The 17202-nt window shown below is 29.8% G+C and overlaps 2 protein-coding genes across 7 annotated transcripts; one reads left to right on the plus strand and one right to left on the minus strand.

Moving 5' to 3' along the window:
• Positions 1–848: 848 nt before the first annotated feature.
• LOC108967487 (protein kinase C) lies at positions 849–10438 on the minus strand. Of its 6 annotated transcripts, none has more exons than XM_018930933.1 (14): positions 10281–10438; positions 8097–9136; positions 7681–7874; positions 7561–7618; positions 7389–7501; positions 7177–7250; positions 6505–6536; positions 4042–4112; positions 3674–3961; positions 3199–3612; positions 2379–2606; positions 2017–2269; positions 1810–1949; positions 849–1735 (listed from the first exon to the last, which is right to left on the minus strand). In XM_018930933.1, exons 2-14 carry the CDS (start codon positions 8248–8250, stop codon positions 1574–1576), a joined length of 2181 nt encoding a protein of 726 aa, XP_018786478.1. In that variant the 5' UTR covers positions 8251–9136; positions 10281–10438; the 3' UTR covers positions 849–1573. The 6 variants fall into 6 exon arrangements, with proteins under 6 accessions (XP_018786478.1, XP_018786479.1, XP_018786480.1 ...); XM_018930934.1 differs by having other exon boundaries at positions 10236–10438; XM_018930935.1 differs by having other exon boundaries at positions 10355–10432.
• A 390-nt stretch (positions 10439–10828) lies between these two features.
• LOC108967455 (protein KRTCAP2 homolog) lies at positions 10829–11680 on the plus strand. Its single transcript, XM_018930875.1, has 3 exons — positions 10829–10937; positions 11001–11304; positions 11360–11680. The coding sequence occupies exons 1-3, from the start codon at positions 10934–10936 to the stop codon at positions 11481–11483; spliced, it is 432 nt and encodes a 143-aa protein (XP_018786420.1). The 5' UTR covers positions 10829–10933; the 3' UTR covers positions 11484–11680.
• The last annotated feature ends 5522 nt before the right edge of the window (positions 11681–17202 follow it).

A 17202-nucleotide genomic window follows, 5' to 3' on the forward strand; every position in this document is an offset into this window, starting at 1 on the left:
AATTATTATCTACTCATTTATGCATATTTTGTGTGTTACTATGTGTGTGCGTACGTTTTTAAACTCATTTTGACTAGATTGACGAATGATACGTAACATTCGATGTTTTATAGAATTGAAAACAACATCAATTAACAATAATAAGTAAAACAAATAATTACATTAACTAAAATGCATTTCGTTGAATGTTTATCAACATATAAGCATAAACGTAACCAATATTATAATGCAAGGCAAGCGTCTAATGCTCATTATTTGCTAGCGAATTCCCAATACGTCGTCATACATGCATTCATACATATATAATATATATATATGAATGGATGGTGGTATCTAAACAAATTTGCAATAAAAACATGTGGCTAATTGCGAATTTTTATATTTATCTGAAAAAATATATGATTATCTATTTAAATTTCATTTCAACCACCGTTGGCCAGTTCAATTCAATTGAAATGAAGACGATTATAAAAAAAAAAAATGTTGATGCTTGCAGTATTCGTCATCGAAAATCGTCTATAAATATTGAAGAAAATAGACTTCTCCATTTGTTGGAAAAAATATATATGTTTATAAATTTAAAGCATAACATTTTTAATAATACTCTGTGCAAAATGTTTCAAGAGTATAATAGGTTACACACGATTTTGTACATTAAATTTATGGAAATAAAAAATATTTGAMGTTAGTAATTGGATTGGAAAACTAATTAAATAATACACAATCTACAGATTAGCAGTATTGCTAGTATGTATCCGTTAGCCAATGAGCATGAAAAAACGCAACAATTTTTAAAATCTTTGGTAGAAGCTTAATTAAGTGTTTTCAGTTGGCTAAACGAAAAGTGCTTCTTTTTGCAAATGCTTAGCCTGTGACTTTATTCTTAAAAAGGAAGTATTTACAATCCTTTGATGGCCAGTAATTTTAAAAWTAATACAATGTTAGTATCACGCTTTATATTCTATGTTGTCTAAACACAAGTTAGCAAATTGTTAATAATTTCTTTTTTGTTTATCAGTTATTTGTTGGTTATTTGTTTTCATATTTTCTACATACCACTGTTTCTTGCACGGTTATTTTATTGTTTTTGTTATTTTCAACCAAATGTCCTACGGTTATTGGTTATTAGATTTAATTATTTGCCTAACGAATACTACGAGTRGAGTTTGTTGCGTTAACAATATAAGCATATTTTGTTTTTCATTTTACTTCACTTTTCGCGAATTTCAATTTTAAAAATCGTAGCTGCTGCACATTAATTAACAGCATAAACAATATAGCACACAGGTATTCACACATATACACTTTTCTCATGCAATCCATGTCGTCGTAAACTAAAAATAAATAAACTAAAAAAATAAATAAATTTGTTCCAACTGGCGGCCCTGTGTGTGGCATTCTGTGTACATGTGTGTATGTTCGAGTGTATACGTACACATTATAAAAAAAGAACAAACACAATAATAGTAGTAGTTGTCGTCGCTATCTTGAATTTGCAAGAGTTTTGCATTGTTTCTTAGCTTTTTCCCATAAAAGTTTAACCCTTCGGGCGCATGCCCATTAAAAAACCGACTTAAAACACTTTACGCTCTGGTCCAAATTTCGGATTGACAAATGAGAATCCAGCAAATTCATCTTGGTTAATGCAGCGTATAACATCGTTGGGAACCGGTGTGAGTACTGGTTCCTCTTTCGTGAACTCTGTGTCGAAATTGGTGGCATCCCGAGGATTTTTCTAGTTTAATTAGATATAAACAAAATTGCAATTATAAAAAAAAAATTTAAGAACTTGTTTCAATTGTTGTATACCATTTTTGGTCTAAAAGGTGGTTTAATATTACGCTTTTCTAGTTCATCCCAATCTAATTTACCGAAAAATGGATGTCTACGTATCTCGTTCTCATCGCCAGAGCACCCAAGACGGGTTTCGGGGTTTTTCGTTAGGAATCCTTGGAAAACGAGAAATTATTATTAAAAAAAAAAAATCATAATCCAGCTATTTTGCTCAATTAATACCTTTTAAAATGGACACAGCTTCTCTAGACAACCAAACCGGGTACAATACATCGTCGTGCATAATTGAATCGAATAATTCATCCTCATTGTCAGCCTCGAACGGTGGTTGACCGGCCATCATTTCGTACATGAGCACACCGAGTGCCCACCAATCGACCGACGCTCCATATTCTTGCTCTTTTAGTATCTCAGGCGCGATATAATCGGGAGTGCCACAAAATGTGGTTGTTAAAACACCATTCATAATACCCTCCTAGATATGAAAGGTTATTTAAAATTAATTGTTTACAACAATTATTACAATAATTATATAATTGAAATGAATATTGGACGTTAGTGAAACTGAAATCCAAGCGAATTACCTTGCACATGCCGAAATCGGCCAATTTGCAGTGCCCCTCCTGATCTAAAAGGATATTATCCAGTTTTAAATCGCGATAAATAACACCATGGGAGTGTAAGAATTGGAGAGCCAACGTTACTTCGGCGGCATAGAAAGCAGCACGTGCGGCCTCGAAGCGGCGTGCCTTCTGTATTTGAAACATCAAATCACCACCATTCACATACTCCATAACGAAGAATAGACGATCCTGAAAACACAATATATAGAATGTGTATAAATATGTAAAATATAATATACAATTCACTAAAATTAAACTTCCAAATGACAACAGAAAAAATGCTARGGTAATTATTAATGCAGCCTCCTTTTATAAAAACATCACTGGAAGGGCTGATTTTGAATTTATAATAAAAAACCTTAACTTTAAATTAATCTTGCCACAAAAGATTATTCAAAGAGAGATGTGGTCTGCTTAATATATTGATTCAATTAAGTCGATTCACCTCTTTTTTGGGTTTTGAACCGAACCACGAACAAAATCGATTTTATTTTAATTTCATATCAATTAGTAAACTGAACCATTTGAACCGAACCGAGTTCTAGTTTAGTGATACTGATAAATCGGTTCTTGAACCGGTAATAGTATTTTCTGTGTGGTTCGAACCATTAAACCGCATMGATTTTTGTAGTGCTTTGCAGCCCTTATTATAATATGACATACAGATAAATCATTCTTTCGAGCATAATCCCATTATTTTTTGCCTAATATTTACAACTATTTTGTAGTTAGCAAACACTTATTCCTTAAGAAAAAAACACTTTGATTTTCAGGTACGCACCTTAGTCTGAAAACAGGAGTGTAATGCTGTCAAAAATGGATGATTGGCGGCCAAAGCCAGTATACGTTTCTCCGTCATTGTGCAATCAACATCGTCGTCTTGTATAATGGCATCTTTTTTCAACACCTTAATAGCATAAATCTCTTCGGTGTCCTTTTTTTCGGCCAGCATTACTTTACCGAATGAGCCTTTACCCAATACCTTTATGAAATTAAAATCCGACAATGAWGTCTTTCCTGGACGAGAATCAAAATATTGCCCTGTAATGGCGCTAAGTCCGGTCATGGCAGTCGAAGCGCTTGTAACCGAACGTTCCGATATCATCGAACTTCGTGTGGAAGTGCTGCTTTCCGTACCCTGATCACTACGATCACTCAAACTATAATTATCATCACCGCCTGGTTGATTTAAATACTGCAAAAAAAAAGTATTATTTTTTATTAATATTTTTGTGCAACTATAATGCATCACATACCTTGGAACGGCGTGGTTGCCCCTGCTTATCCGGCGAAATGCCCAACGAACTGAGTATTTCGGCCATTTCTTTTGTATTTATGCCACAGGTATTGGCCACATTCTTTTGGCAGCGCTTATGCACATTCATATTACATTGGGTACACTGTAGACCCTGCTTAATCAGGCCATACAAGAGTGAACCACAATGATCGCAAAAAGTAAAACGTTTATAATTATGCATTAAAAAGCGATGCGGCACATTCACATTGAAACGTTGACCAGCTGGTGCCATTTCCATGGTGTTTTGCTGTAGAAGTTATCAAGAAAATGTGTTAGTTATAATTTTGCTGTATATATAGAAAATCGGATGGAGTTTTTTTTTATTACCTCTTCGCGCATGCCTGGACATTTGGTGACCACAGAGCTATGGCATCTCTTATGTACAACACAGGTGCACACTAGAATGGTGAATGCAATAAATATATATATAGTAATAACTTTAACGAAAATGCTCAAGGTATGGGTTAAATTGGAGAAGATATGGGGACAAAACTATATTGTACATGTATGAGTAGTTGTTAACGGACAATTTTTGTACACTTTACACATACAAATGCTATCTATAGTAATTAATCGATTCGATTACATAAAACACGCAAATAGGCTGCTATATTCTCTTTACGAAAGGCACTTTACAAAAAGCCTTCATAGGTAAATATAAATTTGGAATGCCTACACTTTTTTTTTATGAAATATTAGTATTATTTTCGATAGTGATTATAAAATGTGTAAGTGTTTTGTGTTTGTTTTTAGCAAAAACTCAATTATTACATGTATTTAAAAATATATATTATTTATTAATATTGTGTTTTGAAATTTACAGACTAGTTTGGTTCTTTTAACACTTTTTTTTAATATGTGTGCTTATGTAGTAGATAAAAAACTAATTTGAAGTAATATTGTTAATTTGTTATTGCTAAGCTTATTTACCATTTGTGGCTTGATAAATTGCAACCGTTATATATGGTAAAACAACCATGATACATTTAAAACACAAAATTTACCATTAATATGCAAAAATGTGTGAGCTGCATTATTACTGCACATGTATGTATGTATGTATTTTGTTAGTAAAAACGAGCATTTTAAATTAAATTTAAACTATAAAATACATAAACATTTAACTTTGCAAAATGATGTGTAAAAAGTTCAGTTATATAATTTCTATACATTTTTTATTTAATCGTATCAAAAAGCACTTGAGAAGCAACGCACTATTAACTACTGTTGACAGTGATAAAGGTGTATTACACTTGGGATTAAAAATAATGGCTGTCCTGCTTTCCAACTCAATTCTAACAGACAAAAAATGTATACAAAACTTTCCTGAAATGCTATATTATATATTAGRTTAGGTTAAGAGGTCCATTCTAAAACGAATCTCACTTGGACAGTTTATAMCGTCATGTTATGTAGCAATGACTTTGAAAAAAATTTAACGGCATAACGGTTCATATAACAGTAACATCGGCTTTGAGACATGGCTCTTTTGCAATGAACAAAATATAGCATACCTGCAGACGCATAATAATTTTTTAAACTATTGTACATATTTTCCTACATATTTCAACAYAATAATTTAATTGTATAAATATCAATTTCAATTAATTTTACAGTAAATGACATTGTTTGAGACGTTATTTTCTTATCAAGTTATTAATAAACAAGCACAAATCAAGCTATACGATTTTATGTCTGTATTTAACTAGAAATAAAAATGTGTGTACATACTATATATAAAAATTAATGTGATTAGACGAATAAGACACGACATTAAAGCACTTTTATTATGTTTGTGGAATAAATTAATTTTATAAAACAAAGCAATATGCAATTACATAATAATAGAAAAGGAAAAGTAAGTATATAAGAAACATCAATGGAAGTGCAACTAAAATACATGTAATAAATGAAAATAAATATATATAGAGACAGAGGTAGATGAAGCCATTGGGATATACTATAATAAATAAATGGTGGTTTATCGTTTGCTTTCTTAGTTGATTGGCATGTTTGGTTGTTTGATTGACTGTTGGTTAATGATTAAATTGATTGAATGCAAAACTACACCGACTATAGCAACAACAACAAAATGCCTACACAACGGTGCAGTTCACTCAGCAGGYGGATCAAAAAACAAATGTGTCAACAGGAAAATAGTAAGAGTTGCAAAAATGCAAAAGCAATAACAGGTGAAATTTACAATTTATGTGCGTATGTATGTATATACAAATAATAATAAGTAGAAAGCAACGGATTTTTATATAGCTAGCTTGAGCAGCGAACAATGAAAATCAACACCATCAACATTCAATTTCAGTAGCTGTCTCTTATACACATCTAGATGTGTATAAGAGACAGAATGAAAATCAACACCATCAACATTCAATTTCAGTAGAGTGGCCTAAAATATTATGCATGTAAAGAAGGATGTGTAGTATTTATGTAGGAATGTGGGCATGAGATGTTTGTGTAATAGCTGTAGAAAACACATACATACGTACATATTTAGTTATCAACTAGAAATGCAAAGGCAACTTTTAATTATCTATTTTTTTGTGTGTGTAAATATGTGTTTATAAGTGAATTTAAGTATTTATTGCTTGTATGTATGTTCATATTTATGTGTGGCGATGTAAGATATAAGTTCTTTATGAGAATTTTTTCGAGACTCAACGAATGATTCCTTTTGGTTATTTTTGTTTAAAGTTTGGAAAACGAATACAAATGCAATTACGAGTACGAATACCGGGTATGTAGTTGTTGTTGTTGCTGCGTGTGAACACATACCTTGACATTGATAGCCTTGTTTACCAATTCCCCTGCAAAGGCAAAAAATTTCCGTAGCTTGTATATATGTGAATATAGATTAATATTAAGAGATGATGTACAAAAATAAAAAAAAACTGATCAAATAGATAAAATGAGCCATAAACGCAAAACCCGCAGTATTAAATCAGAAGTGAAAGTAAATACTGAAAAAAAAATATATATATCAATTAAGCAGTTCATTTTCCCCGGATGAAAAAATGAAAAAGCAAAGAATGAAATATTTATTATATGTCACTAGAAGTGAAACTCATAAATTTTTATGTCTGCTCCAAACTACACCCAAATGCATGTAGAAATGTTCTCACCAAACAAATAAAACATAAAACATTTAATATAACAATACCAACTAATATATAAATGTAATTATTAAAAGTATTACCTAATTTTACCCAAAATACATTCTAATATACTAAATAGTTGTGAAAAGGGGATAATAAAAAATATTAAAGGTAAAGTGATCAAATTAAATTATCAATGATATTTCAATAACCAAAATGTGAAAAGTAAGATCAATACAGTTATTCACTGGTATGAATATACAAATAAAAAGGTATGTGAGTTGTAGCAGGATGATTGTGTGATTTTGAATATTTCGATTTAATTTTTATCAAGCTAAGCATATGCACTTACCAAATAAATTCGCGGCAATGTGAACAAAAAGTCGGCTGTCGCAGAAAAGTTGCCATAAATTTATGCCCATTTACCTAATAAATAAATATATATAAATAAGTTAATTTATTTTAGCTTAATAATAAAATTTTCAACTTCGTAATTAGTGAATCTTTCTTTACAACAACTATAAATAAATAAGACTAATAACATAATCTTYTATCGCTTCTAACCTGATGAACACGTCGCCTCATTGCACCGCGTCGACGATTGAATCCAGCGCGTTCTTTGAATTCCTTGTTTTGGGTGACCGCCTGAACCACTTCAACCACATCTTTATTCGAATCTATTATTAAATCTATTAAAATAGTAATAATAATTTAAATAAATTGTCGAAATACATACCAACTCGGTTCTTCAATTCGATGATAATATGTAGTTTACCCTGAGGTTCTAAGTTCACCTGTAATGTAAATATAGTTAAACTAAATAAGAAAAGATAGTTGCACGCATAATAATGCTTACCCATAGATCAAGCACACCTGCTTCATTTTGCAAAATATCTTCGAAAGGTATTTGACAATTGGCAACAAAGTCATCAGGTGGAAGTGCTGCATCGTGAAATACCGTCAAGTTAATGTTCTTTGCATTAGTCACATCGTGTATGAATTGTTCATTCCATATCGGATCAAATGTTTTCGGCCGCGTTGTCGAGCGATCTAAAAAAAATTCAAAATATAAAATTGATATTTTAATTGTAGGTTAAAATCAAACAAAACGTTAAAAAAAACACTTGTTTCATCTTTTTAACGACTACCTTTTGGTTCTGTATTTTTATTTTTATTTCAATTGCGATTTATAAAATTTATACTAATTTACGAATAAAATAAATACTAATTTACCATATATACACTAAAACTAAATTACTATATTACTCTTACCAAAATGATTATCATCAACATCAATGGAAATATAAGGATCGATCGGTTGATCATCTGCYAATTTTCCAAATGCCAAATTGTGGCGCTTTTGAAAGTCGGTTGGTCGTAAACCGATCGCCTCACAAACTTTTAGTTGTAATTTTCCAGTAAACATCGCGTGTATAATGTTAATTCAAATGCTTCAGTAAGGATAACAGGACTACAGAAGGTTTATATGTTAATTAGGGAACGGTGTTGATGTCGAAACGAAAATTTTGGGGTTCTGCTCACTTTGACTAGACGRCGGGTTTGTTCACTTCCAAAATGATTTGGTTAACTTTTTTTTAAATATAACGCATATTTCGTCATAAATTAATACGTAGTAATGATTTTGTGTTTGATTGTTCACTTTTGTAACCGATTATGCGATTGTACAGATGACTATAGCTGAGACGGAAACCCAATGTGTGCTCGAACAGCTTTCTTTATAAACACACACACGCACACTCGCAATAATATTTAGCTGTTAATGTGTAAATTAGTGGGCGCGTGCGCCGTTGGATACACGATCAACAATGTTTATTCAACGTTTTTCGGACTGCAAAATTTGCAAAGTTATACTATTTTTCTGAAATTAATTTCGTGATTTTAACTATTTTTTGGTTGCGGTAAATGTTTCGCTTATACAGGTTGCTTTTGTTTTCTTATGCACTTTTTGTTTATTCACTTTAAAGGGTAGTCCTTCCGAAAACATTAAAATTTTWAAAATTATTTAATTTTCTGTTGTGTGCGTGTGTGTGTAATTCAACTAATTACACATTTATGTTTATGCCTCTTCAGCTGATTATACTGTCGTTGTTGTTCCTTTAGTTCGTTTGTGCTATTGTTGCGCACTTCGCCCATTTAATGTCAATTCAAGTTCGCCTTTCGCAACACTTCTCGTATATTATGCGTGGCTATTGTTTTGTTAAATTCATTTATTTTTTTTCTGTTATGCAGTTATGAATGAATTAAATCATGGTGTTTTGATACACAATTACTGTTGCTGTAGTTCGAATTTGCTAAAAAGACATACGTCCATATTTATTTAATTAGTGAACTGTTGGGTTTTAACATATTCCTCTCTTTGTGCATAAATCAGAAGTGACTTTTTTTWAWTWAAAAAAAAATTAACTTCCGTTTAATGTAATTGTAAATTATAATTCCTTTCTTCTGTCTGGGACCTATTTGCTAAAGATGCAAATTCCAATACTTATATGTATTTTGTTTATAGATATGTGTGTACATGTGTTATTCCGTTCTTTTGTAGCTAAATTTGCTATACTTAGTATTTTTCAGTCTCTACATTTTATCATACACTTTGGTGTCTTGTTTGTTGGCCTTATTTTTGCTCTTGATAACTTGATTGACTGAGAACTAGATATTCATGTAGCAAGCTTTCTTTCTGGTTTATTAGCTGCCTTCTAAAAGTTTTGACGTTCTTYTTCTTTGGTGTTTCTATTGTTGGTATATTAGAAAGCAATAGGTGGCATAGTGAGAAAAGAACGGAAGGAATTGTACTCGTACATCCAATTCCCCATCCTATTTACGCGCGTAGTGATTTACTCACACATTCCCTTACTCAATATTTATTATCATATTGATAGTTTGCACATTTAAAAAAAATTCCTCAATATTAAATTGTACTATACTGGTTTAAATAATTTGATTTTTAAACTTATATTAAAATACTAAAATTTCACTTTCCTAGTATGTATACATATGCACATGCTCACAGTTTCATTTATTTTTCTTCCACTAATAATGTTTAAATATTTTCCTATACACACATTAAATATTTTTCATTTTAAAACTATCTTTTGTGAGTGTTTTTCAAATTTTAAGTAGATTTCAAGTTTTGGAAGTATGAAATTATATTATCATCTCATCTTACTCTTATTTTCTCAACATCTCTTATTTAGCTCACTTCTGCTGCCTTTTCACACAAATACAAATTCCAGCGCAAATTTTATAATTCGCAATGGAAGACTTTTCCAACGGAGAACTTTTTCTTCTTATTATTTGCACAAAGAGAGGAGTATACACGATATGAGGAAAATGGGTACAGAAAGAAGCAGAAAATGGCAAATATCTTGATAAAATTTGTCTAAAAATTTTCACTTTTTCAACACAACTATCAGCACAATTCATTGAAAATTTTATWACCTCATTGGTATTTCACTTAATGAGGGACTTGTGCTTATTTTTGTATATATTAGTTTCTATGACACTCTACAAACTTAATTTTGAATATGAAATACACAAATTTTCTTCACATCTATGGATTTTGGATTTTCAACGAATGTGTAGTAAAGCACAGCGAATGGAATTGATATTTCCATTAAATTGGAGCTTATAACAGGTATGCATGTGGAGCTTTCTATGCAACAAACATCTGTTTATCTRTATTAATTGAATGCTGCCACATTGCATATCCAAGTATGTTTTTTTATATTTCAACATCTCGGCTATATAATTAATATTTCATTTATTTACCATATCTCATTTTGTAAATATAACTACACATGAAGATAGAAATRATGGGCAACTTTAAGTATCACCCATTTTAAATGAATTTAAATATTTATTTAATATCACTCTAAAGTATAACGTGTAATGTCTTGCACAAGAGGAAACYAAATTTAATTATACGCACTCTGTCGGACATATGTAATGCGGTCCACATTCTGCTCTGCGAATACATCCCTGTGGTTTGTTGATTTTTTATTGGAATTTGTGTCGGCTTTTGATAAACTTCAACGTAGGTGTTTTCTGTTCTGTTCTCAACAAATATTAAAGTTGCGAATATAATTACAAAAATGAGTAAGCCCTTTGAACACTACATTATTTCTGATGCTAATTTTATTCATATACTCACTAAATCAGGTGCGGAAACAAAGAGTGGGAGCAGTAATCTTGTTTCGACCGTAATATCTTGTATCTTGAGTTTGATGATATTCGCAACTATGCGCTTTTACTCCARTTGGATCATAGCTACTCAAATGAATACAATTGTTGGGGGCTTCATTGGTTCGTGGCTTTTCGTCTTTGCCCTAACGGCTGTATCGAATATGGAAATGCTTGTATTTGGTAATGATTTTCAAGCAAAATTTATACCAGAAATTGTTACTTGCCTAACTTTGGCGACTGTGGCCTCCGGTGTGGTCCATCGTGTTTGTGCTACTACTTGGTAAGTATCCACCTTAATTATTATATGAGTTACATTTATATTATTAAATTTTCAGTGTTTTCTTCTGCATCTGCGCTTTATATTTTGTAAATCGCATTTCAAATAAATACCACAACAAAGGATCAATTGCAACGGATCAAATTCCTATTCGACGGGGTGGAGGCAAGAAAAACAAATAAGTGTTGGCCATAAGTCCCAGAAAAATTGGAAATATTATGTAATGATTTATAAATTTATTAATTTGTGTATATGAGCCATGATTTTATCACTCCACTCGAACTATGCGCAAATCCAGATATTTTTAATCCGAAGTGAATTATCTCAGTTATCGATTGCTTCTTAGCTCTGYATTTAAATAAATATATTTAAAAAAGAAGTTAGTTGTAATTTTCACCGAACATAGTTATACCTTCGTCAGTAMGAATGATTAAGACAATAGATAAAATATTTCATATAGGTACACATACACAAATCAGACCGACATTTAGTATTTATTTGGATTAATTCGATCACAGTGGATTCAGTTCGCCGAATCTAAAGAAAACTAAAATAAACAAAACGGAAGTTATATACATATTTTATTTTGGTCCATGCCTTGGTTTAAAAACTGAAAAGATACATGAAAATAAACGTACATATAACATATTTTATATAGGAAATTCACGTATTTTCCTTTGTGCAATATGACTTATATTCAATAGTTGCTGTAGCGGCAGAATTCTGCCGAGTTGAGACTCCGTGTCCTTTCTCTTTACGTAGACCCGACTGTCAAAGGAATGGTATATATAATTAGAACAGCGGTTGCTTTCGGCACACCACGGCGAATATCAAAGGGTCTCTCTGTCATAAAAACACCGAAATATGTTATAAACGACGAAGCAACTGATCTCCCGGAAAATATCACTCCACCAAGTATCTAAGAAAGGTGTAGCTGGATTTAAAAKTATATACATATTCCTTAAATATGGTGTTGCTTATACTGCTTAAGTTTCATTATATGATTACTCTCACCTCTTTCTAGTGTTTAATAAATGATAACACATTTAATTTGTAATATTATGTTTTCTCGTAATTTTATAATTAAGTTTATTAAGTATTTTCAATTTTACTTTTCATTAATTTAATTAAGTATGTATGTATAACCTGCACTTATTAGTATGCCAGCATCTTTTAATAATCGTTAATTCTTAGTATACATAATAGTTTTTTTTTATATTTTAGTTTTAAGACCATTCAAATTTTTGTTTATGTTCTTCGTATTTGAATGCTCAAATTTTATTAACAATATTTGTATTAATATTATACTTTCTGCGTTTCGTTTTTTAGCAATCAATGCATATTTTGGTTAATTATGCTTTGTTTATATATTTTGAATATATTAAGATTTGTGAATTATTTAATTTAATATTATTATGTATTAGCATAATTTTCGTTAAATTTTCTTTTGTTATGTGTTTTTTTTTCTGTGACATTCATTTACAATACTAAAAACACTAACCACTACATCTAAATACAATCGTCACAATCTTATTTAGTAAAATTTCCTTCGGCTTTAATCTGCTTTTAATGTGTAATTTATTTTATTTTATATCTGCATTAAATTACATACCACTTGAAAATATGTATTTGTCCGTAACGACCAGTGCACTGCTTTTCAGATCAAGCTCATTGGAGGTACTTCTCCAAGCAAGTGTTGAATATGTCTTTCTAATGTATTGGATATTTGCCAATTCATATTTCTTATTTCATATACTCTAATTTAAAATTTATTTATTTTTCATATAGATTTACAAACTAACAATATTCTATTTATGCAAAATACATCAATCAATTATATTGAAATAACTAAAAGTAATTATTGGTTCTTACTCATATGTGTATGTGTATGAATATTTTTTTTTTTAGTTTTTATATTTTTGTGTATAGTGCTATAAATATTCTTCTCATCGTATGCGCAATTTAACTTTTAATTTGCTTTGTATACTTTTGGTTGTGGCTTGTCAGGAGGCACATCCACAGCAAATGCCTATATTTGTTTAGGTAATTCGTAAGTACATATATTTTTGCATGTAYGCTTGTATGTATTTACATATGTATATTCATAAACGTATTCGAATATATAAATGCAATAATATCATTTTATCAATTTCTATGCAACTACATACATAAGCATCTTATTATGCTCGTCACAATCTTTATAGTCATCAATTAACAATTCGAAGAAGTTATAAATATCTATGCACTTCGTCCAAGTTGCAGCAATTATAAATTAAATTCAATAGGTGTTTTAATAAAAAATATATTGTGTACATCTGTGTATGTATAAGAGCTTATTTTTTTATATATTTATTATATTACATATTCTTAAAATGCACATACAAACATTTTAACACTCAATTTATTTTATAATTACTATATGYAAGCGTTTTTAATATTTTACATTTTTACAGCTGATCTCTTTAATTATTAAAAACGACTTATAATAGATTACCACATCCATGCTACTCCTTTTTAGGTAGTGTTTCTGCGAGTCGGTYATCGCGGTTAGCATCAAAACTCAATGTAAAATAAAATAATAAATAATTATTTAATTCAATTCAATAAATACTTTAAGTATTAACAAACCTAAAACATATGTTATTTTTTAAATAATAAACAACAAAATCGGTTTTTTTTAATTGTGTTTATGTACTTTGTTACACATGTCAATAATAAAAATATAATAAAATTTTGCTTACCATTCAGAGTACCAAACGCCCATACAGAAATGTTCCGGATGAAAAAATATATTACGCAATTATGACGAATCCATTTCATACGTCTCCCTTTCTCTCATTATCATCCCAATTAAAAAAAAATATATTTTTTTAAAAAATATAGTGCAGCACAGAGAGCAGCAGATATTTCAGTGACATCCTCATTTACTGTTCAGAAAAGCTTCAAATGAATTTATTTAATATTCTAAAAATATTTACGATTGTAGGAAAGAAGAGCTTTTACCCCAACAATTTATTGCATTCAACGAGCGAACAAAAACCGTTGTTATTGTCCGCCAAGGAAGCAACGCAAAAATCATAAATCTAATTAGAAAAAATTACTTTCAAATTATCAATAAACAATACAAATATGGATCAGTTTCAATCACGAGTATAGACTTCTAACTCTTCGTGCAGCAAACGGATCAGACTTCATTCGTTGTTTGTTCCGTAAACGAATGACAGCCAGCGGCTGAAGCGCGCTATCATAAATCCATCTGTACATACAAAAACAAATATTTACAACACACACACACTAATATGGATTTATGTACATATTTTAATGTATTCGAGTTTTAATTTTATATTGGTGMACATACATTTGTATCGTATAGCGGGAGTTGTCTTTTTTGGTGGCTATTTGGGTATGTATGCCTGTAGCGCTTGAGTGTAAGAAAATTAGTTTTTTTTACACATAAGTATGTAGTTTATTGTGTTAAGATTTTACACGCCATTTTCTCAATAACTAATCAAACGTACTTTTAATTGTATATATTCGTGATTTTTTTTTTTTTTGTATTTTGCATTTAATCATTTAATTTTATTGTGTATTACAATTGAATACATGTAGTTTATGTATGTAAGTTAATATGTTACTGCTAAACATTTACAAATTATAACTTAAAATATAAATTATTAAAAAAAAAAATTGACAATAAATCATTACATTTACAGCTTTTATTTTAAATTATAATTTTATATTAGGTTGAAGTTATTATTATTTTGTATTAATGTAAGTTTATATGCACTATATATATATAGATATATATATTTTTATATATATATATAACACGCATTTGTGCATTAAACAACAAATATGTCAGCTCATGCGTCCATTCGTAAGCAAATTCTAGTTCCAGTAAATTAAGTTGAATTAGTATAATTTGTTTCCTTTGTTGTTGTAGTTCTTTTTTACATGAATCACATGTTTCTTACTTGTTTGTTTGTTTGTCTGTATATATCCACATAGGTATTACTAACACAATGAACTACTGACACAACAACATCTGTATGCAGTCAGCAGTCTTTTCGCTAATTCTAACACATTCATGCTTTTATTGTATTTTATTATTAATACTAATAAGTTACTTGATATCATAGTTAATTTATTTTCTCATTTGCAGTTTTTATGTAACATCATATTTTGTTTTTTGTTTTCGTTTATTTTTCTTAAGCGCGTACTTCGGTAACTTATAGGTTTATGTTGCTTAGCTGCTGCTTCTTAGACGCTTACATATTATGCGTTCATATTTTACTTGTTCATATAGTCAATCAAACAGTTCTTTTGCTTGTATTGTTACTTMCTATGTTTGTTTGTATGTATGGTATGTACATATGTATCTTAATATTATAAACTAAGCCACCGACAGTTATCATTTACAACAACAATCTACCCACTTAAATTCAACGTTAACGCTAGCCGTTTAATTTGTTTAAATCCTGCCTTAACGTATTTATGCTGCTGAGTTTGTAGCAACTTGACGCATTAACGCAACGACGAAACAGCTAAAGCCCTCAAATAACCGTCACTTTTCATTCAACATGTAAGTCTCCAACGAATTGCGCTTATACTAAGCCTAATAATGAAAGTTSTGGTAAGTTTGTGTCGATATAATCAAATAGCGCACGTCCGCAATTGTCAATCTACCATTTTCACATTTATGTATATATATATTTTTTATTTTGCAAGCTGATTGCACTAGACCACACACTATACACCGTCTATCACGCTTCCKTTTCCGATTTCATTTCAGTTTTGTTTAATCAAATTAATATTTAATATTAGTTTTATTTATATCAGTTGTAAGCAATATTGATTTACAGCTACGTACGTTACTACATATACAATTATATATATTTACTTGTATACATATCTAACATTAATTAGTTTATGGTTAATTTTTAAGAATTTTTTATATATGTATATGGATATATTTTTTTAATGCTGAAATTGCAGTGTTTTTTTTTTATTTTCATCCTTTACTCTCATTATGCGTTGAATTTTTTTTAGTAGTTTTACAATATTATATAATTTAATAAGTTAAAAGCTAGACATAGCTATAGAAATTAACTTAATATTTTTCCTATCATTTATGTTGCATATTAAGCACAGTTTTACATTTGCATTTCTTTTTCATTGTTTTTGTAGATTTATTTTTTATTTTGTTACATACACATTTTGTGTGGAGTTCCATATGCTCGTTAATATGCAAAAAAAAAAAAAAATACTTGCATATATATGTATATATATATATGTATATGCACACTATTTATACACGAATCATATATTTAAAATAGCATCAATAAATATGAAAGAAATTAATTTTCTAAATTGCATTGGTTGTCAATATCGAGGAAATACATTTTGTATAATCTTTAATTTGCTCTCTGTAACATACAAGATATTTCGTTGGGGCATGTGCGCTTGTTCATATGTTGGGATTGTGACTGGGCGACARTTTGTAAGCGAAATTAAGATGTGAACCATTTTTAGAAACCATATTTACAGGTTTAAGAGAAAATCGTGTACGCCAAGTAGCCAATTTAAAATAATAAATTAATCTACTTTATAGTATACAATAACAAACATTTTACAACAAAAACAAGACGTGCAAAAAATAAAAAAAAAATAAAGAATTAAATAATAGAAAAAAAAATTAAAAACAAATTCCGTAAAAAGTTATGTCAAGTTTCAATGTCAAAATAAAAAAAATTAAAAACAAAAAAAAAAAACAATGTTAAATTTCTTATTTTCATTGACATACGAAACGCTAGTAGCGTTCTGTGCACACCGTTAATACCGTTACTTTTAGATTTTTGTAGATAAATAATGGAAATATTGTGTTATATAATTAGTTTCCTT

Source organism: Bactrocera latifrons, unplaced genomic scaffold, assembly GCF_001853355.1.
Source record: "Bactrocera latifrons isolate USDA-ARS-PBARC rearing strain unplaced genomic scaffold, ASM185335v1 scaffold_189, whole genome shotgun sequence".
Taxonomy (NCBI): Eukaryota; Metazoa; Arthropoda; class Insecta; order Diptera; family Tephritidae; genus Bactrocera; species Bactrocera latifrons.